Consider the following 24,502-nt stretch of genomic DNA (forward strand, 5'->3'; position numbering starts at 1 on the left):
TCTTAATAAAGAATCGCTTCAGACCCATTCACAAATGTCACTTTGACTTGGGATACTGGTTTACATCATCATATGAATCAAATATTTTTAGCTCTAAAACTTTTAAAGAGCTCCTCACAACCCATAAATCATTGCATTAGAAAAGAAAAACAATGGAAAATAGGACCTTTAGCAGGTTTTTTTCTTCCTTTCTGTCCACCTTAACACTAATCCTACAATCCAAATGATATTTCCCTAAATCAATATGACTTCCTAATAGCACTGAGCACCATATCCAGTATCTGATCAGGGGATGTACATTTGCTCATGATTCTTAAGATTTCTTGTTCATGGCTTCTCTGTCTTTAAAAAAAGATGGAGCTAACATGTACTGAATAAATAAAACAAAAGGGTCTTTGAAATTGAGAGGAGGAGACAAGGTAACAAGGTTATAACACAAATAAACAATGATGAATTATTTATGAAACTGGAGTTGAGTGTATGTCACAGAAATTATGTCTGTTAAATGGGGCCAATCACTCCAAGCAGCTCCATGGACCTTGTGGGGTTTTTTCTCTCCCCAAACACACATTTGTTCATATTTTCCCTCTCTCCTTAATTCTAGTCATTTTTTTTCTCAAGGCAAGTCATACCTCAGAGGATATGAAAAGTAGCTACATGTAAAAAAAAAAATACTTTTTGACAGAAGTGGAACTTTTCAAAATGAGGCTCAGTCCTTAAATGAACTTGTTCAGAAAGTTGGCTGCGGCTTCCGCATGTATTCTTTGTATAAAGCAGGCATGCGGACAAAACTCATAACACGCATGAAAGTGGTCAGCTCTTCTGTCGGAAATTGCCATCTGTTTTTAAATCAGCGGAGATGAAAATAACATTCTAAAAGGGAACAGTTTGGAGAATCAGCTCGATGCATTCATACAATAACGATATATAATTATCCACGGGCAAAGTTTTTGTAACATTTGTCATCGCTTTTTGATATCTGCAATCCTTTTATTGGTAATTTAAGCATCACACTTGTGCTATAGATGTTAATCCATAAATATGTTGGATTAACAAACTCAATAAAAAAAGTCACTGAACAGATCATTGTCTATTCCATCTGAAATAGGACATGTCCCCCTTATTATTACTGAAGCTTGAGTGACACCAGTGAGATCCAGAATCACTGCTGAGTCAGAATAAAGAACACCTTCAACTTAATTTAAATTAAGCGATTGCTTGATCTAATACAAACGGGCACCCCCCCCCCTCAGGAGCATATTAAGTGAGACACATTCCTAAGTCTTGAATTTTGTATGGTATTTAATTGTGCATACTAATGAGGTTCATTCATCACAATAATGGTTCCGCTCTGAGCTTGGCGATGCAGGTGTTGACTCCACAGTGGTGAGACTGCAGAAGCAGGAAGTCGAGAGAAATCTTCCATCACAGTGTTAAGATGAGAACGTGGCCTTATATAGAGTTTAAGAAATACCAAAGGTTCAGAAACTAACAGATTGTTTGAGGGGTTCAGGGACATGTCCCCTGATCTTTATGGATCATAAAACATTTGGATAAAAAAAATGGAAATTACGATCTGTATATGTGCCCAAAATCATGGTAGTCCAATATATAAACTACATACAACAGAAGTGAGGATGGACTGAATGAATGAACAAATATATATCATTTCATGTAGTATATAATAAGTGCCGGTTCATAGGTTCAGTTGTACAGATGAATGAATTCTCAGAGGCAGACAAATCTAGTTCAAGCAGCAAAGGTAGAAGTAGCAACAGATCAGACAACACTTATACTGTATAACCAATCCCTGGAACAGTCACAGCATGGGTGGTAATGGAAGACTCTGACAAATGCAAAGTTGAAAGTTGAAAACAGATGAGAAAATTCCTCGGAGCTCAGCCAGAAAGGGAGCAGGATTTTCCGGTGAAGGGCACAGAACAGCGGCACACTGGTAGAATTTACACGACTGTTCGAATAAGATTTGTTATTCATTCCTCCTTTAATGTCAAAGCCCAGTTCAATACAAAGAAAGAGCCCATCTGTGACTGGTTGTGGCTGCACTGGTGTATCTTATTCATTAAAGTTCCTCTTGTTTTGCTTTGATTTTAAGTGGTCGCGACTCCTCTGTAAGAACTGAGCTTGTCGGTCGGTTGGGGTTTTTCACTCATGAAGCCTTTTGTAATGCACAGTGCTTCAGGGAATTACAGTGTGTGCCTTTTTACCTTGCACAGCCGTAAAAGTGGTGCACAGTGTGTGCTCATGCAGCACGCTGTGCGAAAGTGACAATGCATTCATTAAATCTTTTCTTTGGCAATTTTCCCTGTTACAACACTGGAGTGCCAGGGTGGAAATAAAAACCCCATGTGAACAATATTTTCTACTGTAATAAAACACGTATGTGAGGATACATTTCCTTCATTATTGTAGAAAGCCAGTTGCTGCAGCTCCAGTCTTGTACATATGTGACATCTGACATGTATGTGCTTCCTAGTGTTGTGGATATCCTCACTTACACGCCTCTATCTTCTTACAGAAACAAATTTGCAACTAGCTTCAGGATTTTCTCTCATGCTGCCGACACTCACTAGAGCTCTTGTGACCGTGATCAAATTAGCACATCAGAAACTTTCCTCAGGGTCCTGGAGAAGCTCAATAAACCATTCCTGAGTGTATTTAACAATTCTGTTATTGATTCTGGGCTTCAATGAGTTTTCAAGGGAACCGTTTTCACATGCAGATGTTTCTAAGGATATAACCGGCGGATCAAAATGTCAATATCACATAAAACATGAAAACAGAATGTATACCATAAACCAATGTGGTGCAACTGTGATATGATGTTGTGATATGATGTCTCATATCAGACTCCGTTTACACTTCGCTATTAAAAATGTTTCGTTTCGAGATATTATTTTAACCTGATTGCCTTCACACCCATGTGTCTCTAGTGTCCACACTGAGATCTAATTGTGATCTTATTGCACTTTCCAGCTCATGTTACATCCCTCACAAATCAACGAAAAAAGGAGAGAATAAAAGGAAACTGCAGCCATCAGTTAAACTGTATTATTGCATTAAGATTATATAGTTTGCAATAAACCATGGTTTAACAATGGACATTGAAACTTTTAATTTATTTTTTCCCCAACTGTGTTCTTTTGCAATGACTCAGTCAATAATTATCTCAGCACGCATTATCTTTAAATTATGAGCAGATTCTGTTTTGGCAGAAATACAGTATGAAAAATATATATCTAATAATAAATAAATAATGATCTCTGATAATCTACATTAATCTCAAGGGCACCTCTACTCTCTAATAAATACTTAATGATAAGACCACATCAGTCCCTTGTGGTTGCATTTAGAAAGTATCTTCTGTGTTTGTTAAGTAAAGTAAGAAGGTTAAAGGGTTCAAACTCAAAAGAAAATCTCAATCTGAGATCAATGTTTTTGTCCTGTTTAATGTTCCCTTTAGTCAAGTGTTGTGAATATACTTTGCATCTCTCAGGACCCAGCAGGCTATTTACAAAGAGATTAAATTCCTGGGTCAATGCAGCCAGCAGCTGGATCGAGCTGCTCCCTCCATGGCAGCCACTGAAGTACATTTGAAGGCAACCTCTTCCTCGAAGACAGCCGATTGTGAGCTGACAGCAGTTGGCCAACGTCGAGCCATGTGGCACTCTGCCTCTCTCAGCCTCTGGTTATCCCATTCTCTACACATTGTGAATAAGTTACCGCTAATGTCGCCCTGTTGTGTTTTTGCCTTTTCTGCACAACTGTAATTAACTGCCCCAAATATGCCTAAAAAGGATGTTTACATGCAAGGCGACAAATCTGTGTGAGCATTTCATTCATGCTGTTATTAGCAGCTATAAGACACAATTTGCATCCCTTTCACCAAGTGTAAAGAAGACTTGTTCACTGGCTAAGGAGATGAGAGAGGCACAGTGCCACATGGCTCGCAGTTGGTTAAGTGAAGAGTGTCAGACCACTGTTGGCAGCCTCAGAGGAGGCAGCTGTCTTCCAGTCACTCAAGGAACAAAAGTTCCTCCAGATGTTCAGGCGTTTAGAGCTAAGTCTGAATCGAAGACATTTGAATATGAATCAGGAAATGAACTGTAATTGTCGGTAAATCGTCACATTCAGTATCAAGTATTTGCTTTCAATTTCAAATTGCCGCATTCAGGAAATTCAGTTTCAGCTGCTCAGTGGAAGCTTGATAAAATCATATTCATGCAGGTTCAAATTGAGCGTTCACATTAAACATAATATCAAATCACATTATGTCACAAACAGACACCATATTGTTCAAACAGGCTACAGTTTGGCTAAAGTGCAGAAACGAATCATCTGACAGAATTTAATGTTTGCAGGACCCAAATGCAGATGACAGACCATCTAAATAAATGAAACTGACTTACAGTCACTGGAAGGCGGGTAGATCTACCGAAAGTCCAAAAGCCCACAATAAAAATCCAAAAATAACAAAGTCGACTCACGATGGTGAGTAAAACTGACCTCCCAGGACAAAGGGAAACTTAGAGACTGAAAACACAAGGGATGCTGGGATTGTTGAACACAGGTGAAACACATGAGGTGCAGATGAGCACAAGGGAGGAAACAGGACAACGGCAGGAGAGACACACAAGAAATAAGCTTCAAAATAAAACAGGAAACAAAGCACTCAGAGTGCAAACACATAACCCAACTTAGAGCACAAATCCAAACACAAGGACAACAAGATAAATGTCCATGACTTCAAAAGTCTATACAACATCAAATTAACAAAAGGGCAGAATCAGGGACCAACCAGAATACATATAGTAGTGCAAAAGACTTGAACATTTTCGTTATCTGAACTGGCTTTAGTCTAGAGGTGTTCATAATTAATAATTTATAAACCCATTCAATACATTTTTAAATACCAAGTATTTGACTTTTCTCAACAGGATGAATAATCAGTCAAGAGTAAATGTCAGCAAGTGAGAAAACATTTCATTGTTTGCGTGTACTTGTCTGACACTTATCTTACAGGCATTGATACTGCTCCAGCGTGTACTGCAGATCTGAAGTGTGCATGGCATGTTATACAATACTATTTTTTAAATCAATTTTTATGCACAAAAACACTCACCCTGCATTTTCCCATAATGCCCCTTAACTGCCTTCAGAGTGGGCAAAGGCAGCACTATGCCATTCAGCCATAGGTTATCCGTGGGTGGCAAATGTAACAGAGATACCAACAATTTATTGTGAGAGGGCAAGAGACCAAGGCTGATGTGAGAGTGTACTCTGAAATAAAACACAATATGAATTGTACTGAATTTAGTATCTCTTTCTCAACAGAGATGGATTTCTTGCGACACGATTGCTGAACATTGAAGAAAATTATGCTAGAAATGGGCATTTGTTCTCCTCTTTTATTCAGGTTCTTTAAATCTGGCATGAACCATTTACAGGTGAAAGAAAATCTTCAGGAAAAGACACGGCAAGACATAAAATATCATCTCTGTCTGGTTACTTATTCTCAAAAATATATATAAAAAATAGAGCACCCAAACAATAACACAGATTCAAAATGTTCTTTAGAAGTCCATTAAAATGGGCTGGAATAACATGCGATGCATTTTATGGGTGCTACTGTAACAAGGGAAGCCTTTGTTTCGGTACATTGTAAATTACACTGTATGTTTGCATAATGACGGGTGAATCATGAGCTAAAAGTATCCGCTCAGCAGGTCATCTGTCAGGACTGCTGACAGTACCAGCTGGCCCATTCTGGCTGCCAGGGGTACAGGCAGGTTAGAGAGTGGGCCTCCCGCAAACATGCTTCTCCTTTCTATATCAGGGGCTGGAAACGCAGCCAAGGCTCAAGTTGCGGTGGACTCGTTCTCCAGAACAACAGCATAACAGATCCAAAAAACAACAGAAGGGAAGGAGGAGCAGATTGCCCACGCAGCCATTCATACCTTGGACATTATACTGCGGGTCCTGGAGTTCAAACTAGGTCAAGGATGAAATATCAGAATCAGAGAGGATAGAAGATCAAAGGTGTGCGAGTGTGTGTTAGTGTGTGTTAGTGTCAGTGTGTGAGGTTAATAAAAAATGATGAAAGTGTGCAGGTGATGAAAAATTTAAAGCCTCCTGGACATTATACTGGCAGGCAGAAAGTGTTTATGGGTTTTACCAGATTGGTTATCAGTGAATATGTCCCCACATAGTCCCTTTGTTATCATGTGTGACACAGCAGTCTGGATGTGTCCTGTTCTAAACAAATTTCACTGTTAGTGAGAAACAGTCAAAGAGAAAAGTTACTTTTCCAACATGTCCTGTCGCTGGAAAAAACAAAAGTCTTTTTTGTTTTGGTTTAAATGAACGTTAATATTAAATCCGAACTGAGAAAAGTTTAGGACAATTCTCTTCTGCTGAGAGAATTACTAAAATCTACAATCTACATCTACACATTGGCAGGAAGGAAGAACAAAATAAACAAATACAAATAATTAATAGTTTACCAACAACAAACACAATTTAATCAAGCAGCGATGTTTCTTTGTCTTTCATTATTTCTTTGATTTAATCTTTTCTGAAGATACATCCTTATTTATATACTGTGATAGACTTAATTGATTTAAGAGCTAACTAATACACTGTCTCAGAAGGTCCCATTTCCCGAGATGCGAAATTATTTTTGTACTTTGGTTTGTTTGTGTTCATAGAAGTTGGAATGTGGAAAAAAAGGGACATTGTAAACAAAATGTTGTCTTTATGTATTTCGATTGTTGAAAGAACACATGGACACCTCTTTCCAATATTAGCATAATAACAATGAGAAAAGAACAAGGATCAGGTGAGAAAGACGTATAAATAATAATCATCGTAAAATCTTTACTTATATAGCACATGGTTACAAACTGCTTCACAAATCGATGCAATCAGATAAAACACAAAGATAAAAGACACAGTTAAAGTAAGTATTGTCATTATATCATTTTACTGTTTCGTATAGGAAACAGTAAAAGGATAACATGAACAGAAACTGAACTCACATAAAATCTGGAAAGTCAATACGATAAAAATGTGTTTTAAGACAACTGACTCCGTCTGTCGAATTTCCTCAGGCAGGATGTTACCATTATTCTAACGTACATATGTTAATCATAAAAATGTCTGTATTGGCTAAATAGTGGCTTTAAGGATGCTTGTGAGAAAAGTGTAAGATTTACATAAAGGTTCACATAAAAAGCTACAATAGAGCTGATTGTAAAATTATGTTGATTGGTTTATAAATGCTGAACTTCAACTTGAGATGGTATTCACATGAATTTTCCTAGTTTTGTGAAGTTCCATCACCACTGACGAGTAGCAGACTTATATAATAACTTCACAAAGCATTGAACTACAACCAGGTTCATCACATTTTTGGGTCCCCTGGAAACATTTCACCATTTGCAGCGCGTTTCTATATTTGCATGTGTCGTGACCTTTTGCAGCGCATGTGTGGTCAAATTGATGAAGTTGTTTTCTTAATTGCACAAGTTTTTTCTATTTGCATGTGTTTTCTTAATTTGCAGTGCGTTGAGCTCTCTCGCCCGCCATAGATTAGCCCATCTTCACTGATGAATCTAATTCCTCTGCCCTCTTCAGATACTAAATCTCATTCTGATGAGCCAACAACGTTAACCTAAAACCCCATCAAGCCAAAATTACATCTCAAAATCAAAAGTCGGAGCCAAATCCAACACCTTGAAGGAGGGCATGATTAAATGTGTCTGAGAGTAAGGCTCTCATTTTGCAAGATAATTGCCCGCGATGACACATCCTGGGAGATTTAAGGGCTGACGATTAACTTTGTGTTGGACGACTCTCGTCATTAGCTTTAGTATCCGAGGATTCTCTCAATAGATAATTTTAAGAAATACGTAGAATCATCATGTCTGCCACTTTTAAGGTAAAACCACTGACAAGTGAAACAGCGTGAGTTTATTTTGGCAGTGTACCTCCGCATCCCAGCAGAGCCGAGGGTGAGAAGCCAAGCAGTCAGCTGTGAGGAGAGCCCGGGTGGAAAATGTGGATACATCATTAATTTATCCCAGTTTACATTGTGGCAGGGAGTTCAAAGCTTACCTTTTTGTCTCTCTGTGTGTGTCCTCTGTCTTCCCCCTGGCCCTGACCGGCAGGCATTTTGGCTGGAGGCAGGTGGAGTAGCAGGTCAGAATGGAGGAGAAAGCAGCATGGATCCTGCCAGTCACACAGGGCCCAGAAGACTGAGTGGCCAGGTCCTGCAGGACCAACTGGCAGATGGCTGCCTCGGAATAATGACCAGGTGACATCTGCAGAGTGAACAAGCCATCAGGCTTACAGACTCACCTTGACCCACCAGGCAAGCCGAGCTGCCCGTTCTCATCCCTCTCCCGCTCCTCCTTCTGCAATTCCCTCAGGTCACACCCACAAACCAAGAACTATAACAGAAGTTTATTGATTTACTAAGTTTCTCAACTTGATGAAAAAAAAAAAAAAAAGGTGTGAGAATGTCCTGAAAAAACATTAACAGATTTCATGTGGGTGTTTGAATTGAATATTCTTTTATACACTGGAGATCCATTCACTGCCTCATCAATGCTGAAGGACTGGGGGTATATTTGTCTCTGTACCATTCTTCTCTTCTCTCTCTCTTTTGTGATGCTGACTAAAACTAAAGACATGAAGTTATTGTATGACAAACCAGACCCCCCCCCCCCCCGGTAGCAGGAATCTGTTCAAATCTAACATAATGCTAAATTAAATTGTTTTGTCGTTATTATTTCACCCACTATGTTGCTCTTGACAGGTGATTTTTTTAAAAGGCGCAGCTTGTGCCCTGTCTAAAGACTCATACACTCTGACTACGTGATGCTGTGCATAAAGGTCAATTTTTGACAGCACTGAGATCATGAAAAGGTCAGAATCTGGTGCCATTTGGAAAAGAGGCAGTGTGATACCAACCTGCCGATACAATTACAGCGTGTCTCTTTCATCGGTGTTAACATCATATATTGTTTACTAAATAGTTTAAAATGCCTGTACGACTGCTGGCAAACCGCAGGGTTGAAGTTGAAACTTTTGAGAAGGAGGTGCACTGTTGAATGAAAATGAACTGAAAATTGAAAATGACACATATAGTGTCTGCGGTTTCATGTTCGGGTGTGGACCAGATAAGAAAGTAAGTAATGTTGCATATGATGATTCAGAACAAAAAGACATGGGTACGGTAAGATACTGTGTAAGACTATTCACAAGCCAAATACACCCGGATGAATTGGATAACACACAGCGTGACTTGCAGTAGGGAAAGTCTTGATTTCCTCTTATTGTTTGGCAAGATATGAAAATCAATTTAAAACCAATTACAGTTGCTGTCTTAACTTGCAGAGGCAGTAGATTTTAGAAACTAGCTTAATAGAGGAGAATGTGCTGCAAGTACAATGACCACTTATTCCGACATGCATACAAATACAAGAGGAGCAAGTAATATCTACATCAGGTGCTCCAGCTGAGTTATAGTTAAATTAACTCAGTTGGACATCAAACAGTCTTCACTGCACACGTTACATCAGTGTAGTGCCTAATGTGAGGCCTGCATTCATTAACGGTTGTATTTATACACTGTAAAACATGCGTAGCACTAAATAATTATATATGTTTACTTGCTTGAAATTGTAATGTGAAATAATGCATGCAGTAGGGTTCAGATTATACACTGTAGATAAAGATGGATGACGTGCTCCCATCCTCTTCTTCCCAGTATTCAGAAATGAATAAAAATGAAAATTCACTTTTTATCTTCTCACCACTATAGCGATGGAGGGGTGGGTGAAGTGTTTGAGTCCACAAAACACTTTAGGAGTATCAGGGGTAAACAGTATATCAGCCAAGGCCACCTTTTCTTCAGACGTAATAAAACAACAAAAACAAAAAACATAACATTCCTCCATACTGCTCATGTGGTGTCATCCAAGTGATTCGAAACAAGGTCATTTAGAATGCTAGCAGACGTAGCTGCATGAACGCGCACCCCGCATGTGCATTTTGGTGAGAGTGTGTACAGTTGCAGTATGGAGGCATGTTAGGTTTTTTCTGTTGTTTCATTACGTCTGGATTCGGCTGCAACGCTGTTTACCCGAGACTCAAAAACTTCACTAATAATCGGACATAAATCTGTGAAATAATCACAACCTAAATTTACATTTTATGGACTCTGTTGTTTAAGTTTGGTACATTTCTCATCCACTAATATAGAGACAAGGTTTATGACCTATACTGCAGCCAGCCACAAGATGGCGATCAGGACACTTTGGCTTCACTTTCGTCCATTTTTACATCCAGTCTATGGTTCAGACAGAGCAATAATGTTGTGCTTTTATTAGCCAATTGTCTCCTAAGTCCTTTACAATCACTGGTTCGGCAATCATATTCATACAGGAGTATGACATTTCCATTATAATCTGACACTTCCTACTTGCACTCTGGTGATTATCTGGTAAGTTCTTCCCTGAATACCTCATTATCCTGAAGAATCTGAACACACATCCTGCTGGAAAGTTAAATTTTTCACAGTAAACTATTGTATTTGAGTGTTTTCTCCCGTTTGCCATGTGTTAGTGTGACATAGTGGATGCTTAACACATCAACCAAGTGGACAGTGTACTCAAACATGGAGTGGAAGAAGCTGTCGTCTCTCACATACATCAGTCAACCAAACCCGTCTGTGGTGTCAATTAGATCTTTCAACTGCATTCAAATGATGATGGATTGTGTGAGGTTGTCTTTGCATCAATTATGCCAGAGCTGCCAGTCAAATATAAAGTACTCAGTAGATGCAGTACATACTGTATGTGTCATCTGCACGATAATCAACTTGTTAAGAAAAAATAATTTGCTATATAAAATTGCTTATAGCCAAAAACGCACTTCTGGGGTTTTTACTGAATCTTTTGAAAAACGTAAGTCTCAAACAGTGCAAATAGCGTTTACACATATGAGGTCACCAGGGGGAAAGCTCATGGTCAGATTGGTTGCTTTCGTTGTGAAGAAGCTGTGACTCGAGCTTCCTGTGAATGAAACCATGACCATATGTAAATAAATGTATCCAAATATACATCTCCAAAGCTCCAAGAGTTCCCTTATGAAACCACATTTAAATTCACTGTACACCAATTCATATTTCGGTCCACACCAAATTGCACACACTCATAAATGTCAGTCCCCTAAACGTGCCTGATTTTTTCATCAAATCCATAAATTGTTCTCTGGGAAATTAAGGAAAATGGAAAAAAAACACACACACTATCTCACATTCCTGTATCCACCTCTGCACCAACATGTAATTGGTTCTTCCCTGACCCACACCACATCAGTCCGAGTATCATGGTGATTGGTCCAGCAGTTAGTTTTTGCGTAATCTTCCTAACTAGTAAATGGACCGGGGTGAAAACATAAACTCCTTGGCAGAGGTAATACTTTGGAACAACTATAAAAGAACTTACAATGCATTCAGAGATTCTCTGCCTCTCTTGACTCTGCTCTGATTTTCTCTTGTAAGAGTTAAGCCTCAGTCACTCACAGGCAAATAAAGTGAGGACCAGCTCTGTGCCTAACTGGATTCTATCCAGATTCATCCAAACAAAAATACTCTCTCTCATTATCTTCTCTGCAGGGACGTGGAGAGCGACGCTCTGATCCACTGGCATGGTTAAATCCATTTCTTTTATTTTTCACCAACTTGTTGTTTCTGCCTCTCTGCAGCATTTCTTCATGTGGTGGCCCCTTACAAGATTCGTTTAGCCGCCAACATAATGTTTTAGTGTGATTCGAAAACAACAGGTGTGTCAGGGACTGTTTAGCCTACATACGTTTTAAAATGCGTATCGGGAAGCGAAGCACATTTTCTGACACTTCAGTCCATAAGCTGGTAAACACACACCTACCAGCTTGCTTAAGGTTATTCAGAGTGGTGTGATCATTTCAGCACTCCAAAAAACTTAGCAGACAAATTGAGTGTGTGTGATTTGCGCAGCAGAAAAAAGATATGATTTACGATGAACCATATAATTAATCAGACATTCTGTATGCACGCCTGGTCTAAAGGTGTGTGTCAGAAAATAACTTTCAGTGAGGGAAACCTGCATAAATTACAAAAGAAGTATGTTTTACGCAAATCGATACTGACTGTGATTAAGAAAACCTGACAAAATTGACAATATTGATCTGACACCTGACATATTCCATGGATATTTTTGGGTTACAGCTCTGGTGATATCTTAATCTCGCTCGAGACCTTCAAATGCCACAATTCATTTCTCCCTGCTCCCTTTGGAATGATGTTATTATGGTTAGGGAGATGACAGTTGTATCAATTATGCATTAGGTAAGAGTGTGTGGAAGGCATCTATGCAAATCAAGTTTGCCCCACGGGTGGCAGTGAAAATAAATGAAAAATGCTGCTTTCAAAGTGGTGAGTTCAGTTAAGTTCCTGCCAGTCAGGCTCTGGATTAATCTGTGAGGAGGAGACGCTGAAGGAGGTTTGACCCTCTTCCACTGGCTGTATCTCAATCATGGGTTTGATACGTTCACTGTTGCTACTGTAAAAGAAATTTCATACATGACAGCAGGCAAAATAACTGTGCTTTGGAAAATATGCAGCGCTGAGTGCAATTCTTCTGTCGGGTTTTTAAATGTTCATGATGCATTAAATGATCTGTACGAGTTCTTTAAATGTTCAAATGTAAAAATCTGATTATTGGAAATATACTTTTCATTTTGGGTTGAAATGAGAAAATAAATACCACTCTCAAGTTTATATGCTAAATATGAACCTGTTGGCTTAGCATAGCATACACGTGGGCAAACAAACCTCAAGATCTGTCCAAATATAATAAATCTACCAACCAGCATCTCTAAAGCTCACAAATTAAAAAGTCATATTTTGTTTGTTTACTCTGTTCAAAAACTTAAGTACAAATACATCAGTTTGTTGTTTTACAGAATTAAGTTAGCTGACCCCCATGTTTCAGCCTTTGTGCTAACACTCTGGGAAGCCATTTCAATAGTCTCCTTTAAATCTCTACAAGAAACTGAATATGCTTATTTTCCAGAATGTTGTTTTAACAAGAAAATCTCAACCTAAGGTCAAGTTACTGAATCAGTAGCTTTCCAACAGCATCCTATTGTCTCATTGGGCTCAGTTCAAAAACTTTAAAAAAAAACAGCTAAACAAACTGCATGATACACAATTTGCTCAAGTCAAAATCATTTTCACTACTGTATAAAAGGCGTTGCATGAATCTGGACACTCTGGATCTTTTCAGTCCTGACCAAAATGTGTGAAAGGTCCCATGAGCCGTGATCCAGACCGATGGACCAAAATTACTATCATCCAAAAGAGGTGGTCCCCGTCAGACCAGTCAATGTCAACTATAGGTGCAGCCCATGTAGGTGATGACAACAGGAAATATGTACATCATACAAAATGCTTCACTACGCCCATTAAATTATATCTATCCATCTATCTATCTATATGTCTATCTATCTATATGTCTGTCTGTCTGTCTGTCTGTCTATCTATCTATCTACAGTTGTGTAGTCTAAACATAAATATATTACATCCATATGTAGTGTGTACATAGGAGGCAGTTGTGACTAGAGGCTGTGTGTGAAGAGCAGTGTTGTAGAGGGGGGATGATGTAGTGGGCTGTTCTCTTTCTTGTATCCTTCCCTGTTCCTCCAGATCCCTTTCTCCTTCTAATCCTCTCACTCTTTGTCTCAAAATCTCTTTTACAATCTCTCTCCCTTCTCCCGAGCTAGAAGGCTCTCAAATTATCACTCCAACAGCTCCACCAACAGGTGGGAAAAGGCCCATCTCAGGTTTTCACGCCTCCATGTTTCCATCCGTCCAAGGAGCACTCCACATTTATCCCTGAGAGTGAAATGCAACACCACACATTTTCAAGGTCTATGTTTTAAATTTTGTCTCCATGTGAACGGTTCAGGTGGGTAAGGAAATTATTTATTGTCATTCAGCACACAGCAGTGCTGAATCAACAGGGTCAGAGGATAAAAAGAGTAAGGACACGGCACGCTGGCGCAGAGCTGCTCTCGTCATCGCTTCTATATAAGTCAGCCAGCATAATACCCAGGATGTGCTCAGTCAATCACACCAGGATCAGCTGCACCCTCCATTGTCATACTGCATGCAATCCTTATAAAAATAAGTGTGAGACACCATGAGGAACATCAGTTCTGTGTGTTTGCAGGCAGACACAGTTCTAATTTCTATATCCATCCACTGGGAGGCAGAATTGAGGAGATGTGGTTTTTATTTTGTGCCTTCTTCATGTGGAAACCTTTCTGAAGCATTTAAACTCAACAGGAGCCAAACGCTTCAGGCGCGCTGTGGTCTGCATTCAGTCACAGCTTTATGAGAGCTGCTCTCACCAGAGGATGATGTGGTTAAAGTGAGCGTGACAGTAGAAACAGTACACAACAGAAGAAAATGTACTGACCAAAAGATTTCAGATACATGCATATTTATAACATTGATTTTCTTCTGACAGCCACAGCCGTTAGATATAAGCCTCATGTAGAGCCATTTGGATAACAGTCCATTAGGTGTGGAAAGACCTGCCGCTTTTCACACTGGCTTGTAAATAATACAAGTTATATTGTACTATATTTATGTAATATCTCAGATTGATCAACCATATGAAACAAACATATGATCAATGATTTAAGATATTGTAGATATTGCAGACTGCACTATTACCATAGTCAAGCTGAACTTTCATTAAAATTCACATAACAGATAGTGAGTGGGAGTAAAATGTATATTACATATGATTCCTAAGGGGAAATGTTGTATTTTGAAGATTTTGTTATGACATTCAAGACGTGAGGCTAGTTGTTAAAAGAAGTAATCACATCTTATAGTTATGTAAAGTAGTTATACAACAGTAAGATGTCCCCTGTGGGTGAGTATTTTTCTGATGGTTATTACCGATCCAAAAATGTATTAGCATCATTTCAATGTGGCTCATCAGAATTAGGCTGGTTTTTAAATACTCCATGTATGTGTCAGTAGTTTAGTCCAGTGATGCCCAGGCTATAGGGTTAGGCTATAAGATTACAGTAAAAAGAAAAGTAAAGCTGATACATATATGTATATAAATAAAACAAACTCTTATCTTTAATTTTGGACAATCACACCATCTGAGAAGTTCATATGGAAAGTCACTCCTCAGTGGATTTAACCTGATTTGATCTTGTATGTTATTATCTTACATGTTTTATGATACATTTCGTAAAGATCTTGATGCTAAATATGCTAATCTGAAATGTAATAAATGATTTTCTAAATAAAAGTATAACATTTCCCTGTGAAATGTAGAGAAGTACAGAACAAACCATTTCTCCTCATTTAATAACATGTTTAATAATCAACATGTTTAATCAGTACCTCCTCTTGCCTCTAGAGGGCGCTGTTGTAATTTCGGCCGGACGCGGAGGCGGAACTTGACGTGGCAAGTAAACCGTTCACTTCCTGTGTTTTGTGCCGTATTGACATCCGTCTCCCACAGTCTCACCGCCGATCGACCGGACCTGCTCGGACTCTGTAGCGGCTCTTACCTCAGCCCTCAGGCCGGTGTCGGTGCGAGCGGAGGCGGCTGCCGCGGTACATGAGGAGCGGGCGGCGCTGAGGAGCTCCGCAGCCGGGACAGGAGAGATGACGGCTGGGCTGCTCTTGGTGGTGGTGGTGGTCGGGGGGCTGCTGGAGGTCTGCGGCGGCGTGTCGGCGAACAGAGGAGGTTACCCTTCGTTTACAGACGAAATCCCGTTTAAAATCACCTGGCCAGACGCTGAGTTCACGCTGGTATGAGTCCTCCTGTGGGTGTATGGTGTCGGGGGGTGGGGGGGGATTGGACTGTCACCTGTGCAGCAGCTTCCCGTTTGTTCAGAGTCAGCTTCCTCTTTCTTTCACACCCTGACCTTATCTGTTTTCATTTCAGCCGACGTCAGGTGCACTCTACCGCGAGGATAACTTTGTCATCATGACAACAACAGAGAAGGAGAAGTACAAGTGTCTCCTGCCCTCCCTGACAGGTGGAGATGAGGTGAGCAGCACCAACCACAGTATTTGACCCTGGTTCAGGCAACTGTCCATCTGAACATAGATCGATGAGACTGGACGAGGAGCGAGTCCCTGCAGAGCAAACACACATTTACCTCACTTTGTTCCATAGTATACTTCATCCTCTACAGGTCAACATGCTTAGTAATGATATTGAGCTTTACACGATATGATGAGACTCAACACTGCCTCTTGTTCTTTTAACAGCATAAGCACCAGTTTTCAATTTACTTCACTAAATCACATCATACTGATTTTAAAAAAGACATGTTTTCATTGAAGTAAACCATAGAAGCCTCATGTTGTCGTTTGCTCGGTGTCTGTTGGTGTGTTAGGATAACAATAAGGAGTACAGTGGGCCGGGGCCGGGTGACATGCTGGAGCCGCTGTTCAAACGAAACAGCTGCTCTTACAGGGTGAGAGCTCTTTGGTTTCTTTTCCCCTTGAATCTAATTTCCCTGCTTCTCTCAGCAGACACACTGAAACTATGTCATGCTTCATTAACAGAGCATCACTAAAAACAAAAGTCTCTCATGTGTCTTAACTTGCTATTGACTCGCCAATATTGCAGATAGAGTCGTACTGGACATATGAGGTTTGCCATGGAAAGCACATACGACAGTATCATGAAGAGAAGGAGACTGGCCAGGTCAGTGGTTTGAGTCTGTAAATTAACTTTCAGATGCTAGGAATGAGTAGATATCTGTTAGTAAAGTTTGAACTAAAGCTGACTATGTTTTTCCTCAGAAAATTAGTCTTCAAGAATACTTCCTGGGAAATTTGGCTCATAAGAGCCAGTCGACAGAGACAGGTGAGTTTCTTTACGAATGGAATTTACGGATTAGTGTGTTTATATTATTTTGAAAATGTTATTGCATGTATCAGTTTCTCTTTGTTGTACTAAAGCAGGACATACATTTTTTTCCAGATAAAGTTGAAGAAGCAGAAGATGTCAAATCAACAGCTGAAACAGAAGTTAGTAAATGTAGACACTTTACTAACCAGCCACATTTGCTAGGCAAGTTGTCAGTTCTCACATTTGTTGCATCTTTTCTTTTTTCCTCTGTCCAGGTGCCCACTAAGAACATAGAGGGTCAGCTCACTCCCTACTACTCAATGGAAATGGGGAACGGGACTCCCTGCACGCTGAAAGAGAACGAGCCTCGCTCCACGTCGGTGCTGTACGTGTGTCATCCTGAGGCCAAGCACGAGATCCTGTCTGTCGCAGAAGTCACAACCTGTGAATATGAGGTGGTGGTGTTGACACCACTGCTTTGTGCTCACCCAAAGTACAGGTAGGCCTCTCAAAAAAGGACTTGTGTTAAAATATTGTTCTCAAAGGAATACGCCTCACTGATAAAATTATTATCGTCCCTGATTGTTGGGATTCTACTGAACTTGTGGTGTATCCCTGGCAGGTTTAAGTCGTCCCCGGTGAACGCAATCTTCTGTCAGGCTCTGGCTGGCTCCCCTATGCGACCTCAGCGGCTCGCCCAGCTGGACAAGGAGCAAGAGGAGAACCTTAAACCGCCTTTCAGCGCCACCTCGGAGGCGAGAGAGGTGAGCCATCAACTGAAAGGTCACTGAGGGGAAAATGGATTCTGCGTGAACCCACATCCACAGGTTCTTTCACATCTTTGACGTGTTTTTACAGGAGGAGGCGCCACCAGTGAGGGAGGAGGCCTTCACCTCCACTCACAAACCCATGACGGTTGGAGGGCAGACTCAGGTCACTGTGGGCACCACCCACATCTCTCGTTTGACAGATGACCAGCTAATCAAGGAGTTCCTCAGTGGCTCGTACTGTCTGCATGGGGTGAGCCATGTTCATCTCTACTACAACAGTAGTTTAAAATAAAGTACTTATTGATAAATAATCATCTTAATGTGTGTTTTAGGGAGTAGGCTGGTGGAAATATGAATTCTGTTATGGAAGGCATGTCCATCAGTACCATGAGGTAAGGGTCTTGCTTTGCATCTGTGTGTGGAAGCTGGGCGGATAATGTTTTAAAGAAAAAAATCAAATATACTTAATTTTATTAAAAATAAAATGCAAATATATAGAGCTTGAATTAAGTTTTTTCATAAAAAGTTAACTCAAATGTACATCTCTTTTGCATTTTTCGTTCTGTAAAATAAAAGCTATGTCTTTGAAATGCTCCTAAAGTCAATATTGTCAGCCAACCGGTGAATTGGTCAGTGATGAAAACGTTGCTTGCTTCCACAGGATAAAGAGCAAGGGAAGAACATTGTAGTGGTGGGGAGCTGGAATGCAGAGGAACACGTCGAGTGGGCCAATAAAAATGTTGCCAGATCCTACCAGCTCAAAGAAGACGGCGTGCAGAAAGTCAAGTATGTTTTTCATATTCCTGAACTCTAACCTTCGTGCAAACTGAGACTATCTGTTACATTTGTTCTGATCTGCGACAGGTTGGTTTCCCACTTCTACGGCCACGGGGATGTTTGTGATATGACAGGGAAGCCCAGACAGGTCATTGTCAAGCTCAAGTGAGTAAACGAGTCATTTGGGAGGGTTGGGGGGGAGGGGTTATGGCCATAACACCAGTTCAGTGTCACTGCCCTGAGTTGACGCGTGAGTAAGACGATACCCAAATGTCCCAGTGTTGATTCACTCATCTCACTTCTCTTCTCTGCATCAGATGTAAAGAGTCCGAGTCTCCACATGCCGTCACTGTCTATATGCTGGAGCCTCAGACTTGTCAGTACATCCTTGGGGTGAGTACTCTATTACCCAGTGAGTCACAGTCACTGGAAACACACGCACGTAAAATGAAAGGGACCTCAAGCTCCAATATCCAGCTGTACTGGCTGTATAGGAGGTCACCATGGATCATTGGCTTCACATTCATACTGACGTCTCTACTACTCCCTCTAGGTCGAGTCTCCAGTCATATGCAGGATTCTGGACACTGCAGATGAATATGGACTTCTGTCGCTCTCCAGCTAAACTGACCAACACCATGTGACAGCGACAGCACATGAAAGACAGGAAGAGGACAGACGGAGAGAGATATGCGCTTCCAAACATTGAGGACGCAGAAGCTGAAATATAGAGTAAGAGAGATGCCCATGACACTGTGCTAAAGCCAAGATCAAGATCAGACTTAAGTTAAACTTGAGGCTGAGGCTGGACTTCATGTAGCACAGGAGCTCAACCCACGGCGTCACCTGCGCAACGGACAATGCTACTATGTCGGTCTAATCCAGCAGCGGGTCTCGCTCAGACGTTTGTGGAAACAGTGAAACGGGGCCGATGCCTCCGCTCCATAAGGCAGTGGATTCATCACCTATCCTTAATAATCTATGCTTCACTTTGTGTTGATTAATTGCAAGTAAACGAGTGATGAATCAGGGGATTCATAAATATCAGGGGAATCAACAATAATCATGGTGGTTTTAATTGTCTGTGTGTATTTGAGTGGGTGTGTGTGTATGTGTATGTGTGTGTGCATTCAAGTGATTAGTGGTTTGACTGTTGCACTTTGTATTTGTAGATATGAGAAAAAGAAAGTCTTATAATGTTTTTGCTGCAGCGTGAGTTTGTTGCTGTGTTAATTTGCAGGATGAGTGACGACTAAAGTGAGCGGTTGATTTAAGTTTCGTTTGGGTTGGTAGGATGTACAGAATGTGAAGGTGTGTGTGAAAATATGAAAACACACACCGGGATTATAGTCACTGCTGTATCACAGAGAGGAAAACCAAGCGTTTGAAGGAAAGAATAAAAGTAAAACTTGAAACCTCATTAATTGTCATGAATTATTCCACAGTTTAAAATAATTGACTCAACTGAAATTTTGGCAAAAAAATCTTTAACTCTAGAAATATTTATTTAGATGTTACTTCTAAAAAATTTGAATTTGAATTTTGTTTTTTAAGTAACCTTCATAATACATTGTCTCTGAATATAGGAAATCCACTAAGTTTCCACCAGGGGGTGCTGACACTAGTATAATCATTTATGGGAACCTTTTTTTTTTAATTATGCAGAGAAAACAACTGAGACTCTAAAAGAATCACTGCAGAGAGTTCTATTTACACCGAGGAGTTGAACCATAGCCACTGCAGTCGTGTGCATTCCCAGTGTTAATTAAAATAAGAAATAGCAGACCGACTCTGAAATGAGGGTTCGTGAAACTCCAGCAAAGCTTCGTGTGCAACTTAAATGAAGTGACGATCATCACGTCAACACTCTTAAAACTAAATCTAAGACTGTGAAGATTCTAAAAAGCTGAAATGATCTTCTTATGCAGATTCGCAGGACAATTTAAACAGAAAAAGAAAATATAAAAGAAACTAGAATGGCAGTGAAGCGGAAACCTCCACCAAGGCTCAACAGTCCCCTTATGAAGACCAAATTGAAATCTACTGAATCCAGATTTTTATTTGGATCTGTCCCAAATCTCCTACACTCTTAAATATCAGTCCCCTAAATACGTCTTTTTATTAAGCTGCATTAATTATTCCCTAATCCACATCTTACCTAACGTACACCACATCCTTCTGTCAATCCATCCCATAGTACAATCTTGGTAACAAGCAACAACAAAGAAACAGACGGGTAAAAAGATAACCTCCTCTGTGAAAGCAAAATCAATATAGTTACTTGTAATTAATAGTGTGTCAACTCAAACTGTTTTGCTGGTCTGGTTTATCAGTGAATAGCTGTAAGATAACAACCACTGACACTGCTGCCAATTCATTCATTCAAGGCTGCAACTACAACCCCCTTCATTATTAATTCATGTCATTACTTCAAATCAATGGACAGATTTTCTCTAAAACATCTGCTCATTAAATTTTATGTATACCTAGAAATATTGAGTTTCAATCATATTTGAAGAAGCATCTGTAAAAGTTTGACCTTTTTTCTTTAAAAACAACAATTATGAAGATGATAAAATGGATTTAGCAATTGTCAGAATAGCTTCTGGTTGATTTTCTGTCATTGGGTTCATCAATTTGTCATTTTTAGCTCATTAAAACAGTGAAAGCACAGATCTGCTGCACTTGTCAAACATTTATTGTTTTAAAAAGTGTATGAGGTTCACAAATACATTTTTCTTTTTAAGAAGCAAAAGTCCATCAAGGTGCAGCCACATGCCATCGACATCCATGTGTGGGCCTGTGCGGGGTTTCACAGCAACTTCAGCCAAAGACTCTGCAGCAGTGAATCCAGCAGCTGCAGCCGGTCGCTGCAGTGACAAACTACAGTCTTGGGTTATAACGGCACATGCGTGCACAACGCAGGGGCAGATTTATGTGAAAATGCATGTGTTAAAGAAAAAAGAAAGTTAATTCAGTAACATTAAATAACTTTTTAGAACAGACACTCTCATTTGCAAAAATCTCTTGCATGTTTTCATGGCAAAGCTTATGACTGGTTCTGTAAATGTTCCACTCAAGAAAACTCGACATGTACGTCCACTGTAAAAGAGAACTAGAGACTGATTATGATCCCAGATACATACATCGGATGCTGTCCATATTCCTCTTTTGATTCACATTTGATTTAAAGCCAGGGTGAGATCGTCCAAATCCTTGTTTGAGATCTCTTGGATCAGACTGAGGGAATGGGAATCTGGTGCACTGAGGTGCTCTCAAAGTCTTGCAGTGCATCTTGGTGAGTGTGGTAGTGCATGGCTACATATGACTTGGCAAAGGCAAATGTCTGAGAGCTGACAGGCTGCAGGCTGGTGGGGGAGCTGGGCCCTGCAGAGGGACTGCTGTTGTATATGCTGTAGTAGGGCTCAATGCGGGTGTTGATGGGTGTAGAGGTGCTGGGGGGGCGAGGTTTGCGAGCACCTGTGGCCCTTGGACTACCAACGCAATCCCTGGAGTGACTGGGCCCACAGGCCTGGTCCACTAGCCTCCTCTGTGGCTTGGGAGACAGCACGTAGGCCGAGTTGGTTTCATGATGGGAGGATTTATTGCGATTGACTTCCAGGCTGCCCTTCCCCATCGCATGCAGACGAGTCTTTTGCTTGCAACAGAGAAAGCCCAGCGCCGCCCACTGAATACAGCACAGCACGCGGCGGCGGAGGCCCGCGCTGTTGCGCGAGTACACAAAGGGATTGATGCCCGACTTGAGAAAAATGAGCACAAAGCCACACAGTTCAAACTGGTAATGTGCAAAGCTGCTTTCTGGTGACAAAACGTCCTGTGCCAGTGAAACCCCCATTGGCAAGCAGCACAACAGCACAGAGAACACTATAACAACACAGGTGACCACTGCCTTAGAGTCTTTGGCTGTGGCCAAGTTGACCGTAGACACCAACTGACAGCAGGTGGCTCCTTGGGCAGCACCGGGGACCAGAGGGTGGCCGGTCCTGTTGGCATATGAGTGTGTCTGAACATTCTGCAGTTTGTTGTAAGTCTGGTTGCGGTACAGAGAGGGGCCTTGGACAGCACACTGCATGCTCTCAAAGCCTGCTGCAATGAGAGGTGGAGGGGGCGGAGGACACGTGGCATCTACTGTGATGATGGGGCATTTCCTCACTTGTGCATTCTTCCTCAGGGTTTGCGCAATCATCAAGTAGGACACAGACACCACAGCTACACAAAAGGCAAAGTCTGCCAGATAGACATACAACACAACCCTTGCCTGTCCACCTCCCAGGCCAAAGTAGGGCAAGCAGGGTCCATCTCTATGAGGGTACGCTCTCATGGTCAGGAGGGAGGCCATGGTGAAGCTGGACGTCCACAACAGGGCGGTGAGGACCAGCGTGCGGGGGAAGGAGGCGGTGCGGTTGGGCTGCTGTCCCAAAACCATGCGCAGTCTGTGCAGGGCGATGACAGCAACCGTCTCCAGGGACATGATGATGAAGCCCGAGCTGGTCAGGTGGAAGGCAAAGCAAAAGCTCTTCGACACGCCGTCCCCTCCGCCTGCATCCAGGAAGAGCACCAGTGCGAACATGGGAGCAGTCACACAGCAAATGAACAGGTCACAGAAGGACAGGTTGAGGATCATGAAGTCGAAGTTTGTGCGAAACTTGCGGAAGGCCGGGTCGAAGAAGGACAGGAACACCACGAGGTTCCCATAGGAGCCCAGGCAGAAGATGAAGATCAGGAGCAGGGAGCAGAAGGTCAAGGTGGCGGTGTGAATCACGGCCCAGCCGGATGGAGTTTGGTTGCCCAGGGTGCCATTGACGGACTGATGTCTCGGCACATCCACCAGGTCTGATGGTGTAACAGTGGTGTTCATTGTATTGTTGACAGTTTATAAGAGTCCCACAGTCATCGGCTTCAACACTATCCCTTTATATGGATGATTGGAGGATCTGCTGCCTCCGTCACTGCTGCTGCCACCTTGGTCGAATGCTACAAAGGAAACAGAGTCGTACATTAGCTCTTGGGCTGTGCAGCAGATCATAGCTGATCATCTGGAGCAGTATTTCACCATTGAGTGCAAGCGGGTCCATATTCAAAATAAAGCTGTGGTACACAACACAGCTTCTATAGCTATGCACCACTGCATCTGGCCAATTATGCCTTGTACCCACCTCCCCAGCACCCTCCTCCTTTCTCCTGCAGAAACCCACAGGAAACATGCACACCTCTGTTTTTTTTCTAACCTATGCAGACGATGGCTTCACATGAAGATGAAGCCAAACCTACCTCCTGAGATCAGTCGTGTGTCCGTCATCGTGGTCAAAGCAGCGAGTGATCGCACTGAGGTTTAGGTTTGCAGCAGCTCATCCAGAGATGCAGCAAGACAACATGTCTCCCCACATGTCAGCGTCGTTCTCACAGCACAGCCTCGAACAGATGACAGCCTCATACTCGGTTTTTTTTTTTTTTTTTGTGTTCCTCCTGGCGGTGCGTCCGCTCTTCCACAGGAGCCGCTGGACCCGCACCGAGCGGGAGGAGGGGGAAGTCACCGCCTACGTGTGTGTGAGCAGAGGCGGCTTCAGCGCCAGAGCTTCGGTGTGTGGCGGCGGACGTCTCCGCGAGAACTCGGGATTTAAATGAGCGTTAAAGGACATTCTCCCTCGGTTCGTGTTCTTCACGGTGCAACGATGAGAAACAGACCATAATCACAGCGTCTCTGTCACACGTCACACCCCGCAGCCGACCAGCGCTTCACCATGGCAACACGAGCCACTTCAGCCTCCCTCCATCAGTCTCGATATTTCTGTTCGATAAGGAAACAAACACAAGTCTTGATATTTAAACTGGTTCTTTACACTATATAGTGTAAAACACCCATTTTTATATATACACATATATACACACTGTACATATATATATACACACACACACACACTATATGTATATATACCACACCATTTTTAAAATTCAGCCAGCCAGTTTTGG

At 41.4% G+C, this 24,502-nt stretch overlaps 2 protein-coding genes across 2 annotated transcripts; one reads left to right on the plus strand and one right to left on the minus strand.

Annotated features, from left to right (window-relative positions):
• The first annotated feature begins 15,561 nt into the window (after positions 1-15,561).
• On the plus strand, positions 15,562-19,931 carry erlec1 (endoplasmic reticulum lectin 1). The gene is made up of 14 exons (XM_069538882.1): positions 15,562-15,910; positions 16,047-16,151; positions 16,504-16,584; positions 16,740-16,817; positions 16,916-16,979; positions 17,097-17,143; positions 17,240-17,463; positions 17,587-17,728; positions 17,823-17,984; positions 18,067-18,126; positions 18,396-18,520; positions 18,599-18,676; positions 18,829-18,904; positions 19,065-19,931. The coding sequence occupies exons 1-14, from the start codon at positions 15,764-15,766 to the stop codon at positions 19,134-19,136; spliced, it is 1,461 nt and encodes a 486-aa protein (XP_069394983.1). The 5' UTR covers positions 15,562-15,763; the 3' UTR covers positions 19,137-19,931.
• A 630-nt stretch (positions 19,932-20,561) lies between these two features.
• gpr75 (G protein-coupled receptor 75) lies at positions 20,562-23,945 on the minus strand. Its single transcript, XM_020105680.2, has 2 exons — positions 23,804-23,945; positions 20,562-23,506 (listed from the first exon to the last, which is right to left on the minus strand). The coding sequence occupies exon 2, from the start codon at positions 23,388-23,390 to the stop codon at positions 21,747-21,749; it is 1,644 nt and encodes a 547-aa protein (XP_019961239.1). The 5' UTR covers positions 23,391-23,506; positions 23,804-23,945; the 3' UTR covers positions 20,562-21,746.
• Between the last annotated feature and the right edge of the window lie 557 nt (positions 23,946-24,502).

The sequence above is a fragment of the Paralichthys olivaceus genome, chromosome 14, assembly GCF_024713975.1.
Source record: "Paralichthys olivaceus isolate ysfri-2021 chromosome 14, ASM2471397v2, whole genome shotgun sequence".
In the NCBI taxonomy this organism is placed as follows: Eukaryota; Metazoa; Chordata; class Actinopteri; order Pleuronectiformes; family Paralichthyidae; genus Paralichthys; species Paralichthys olivaceus.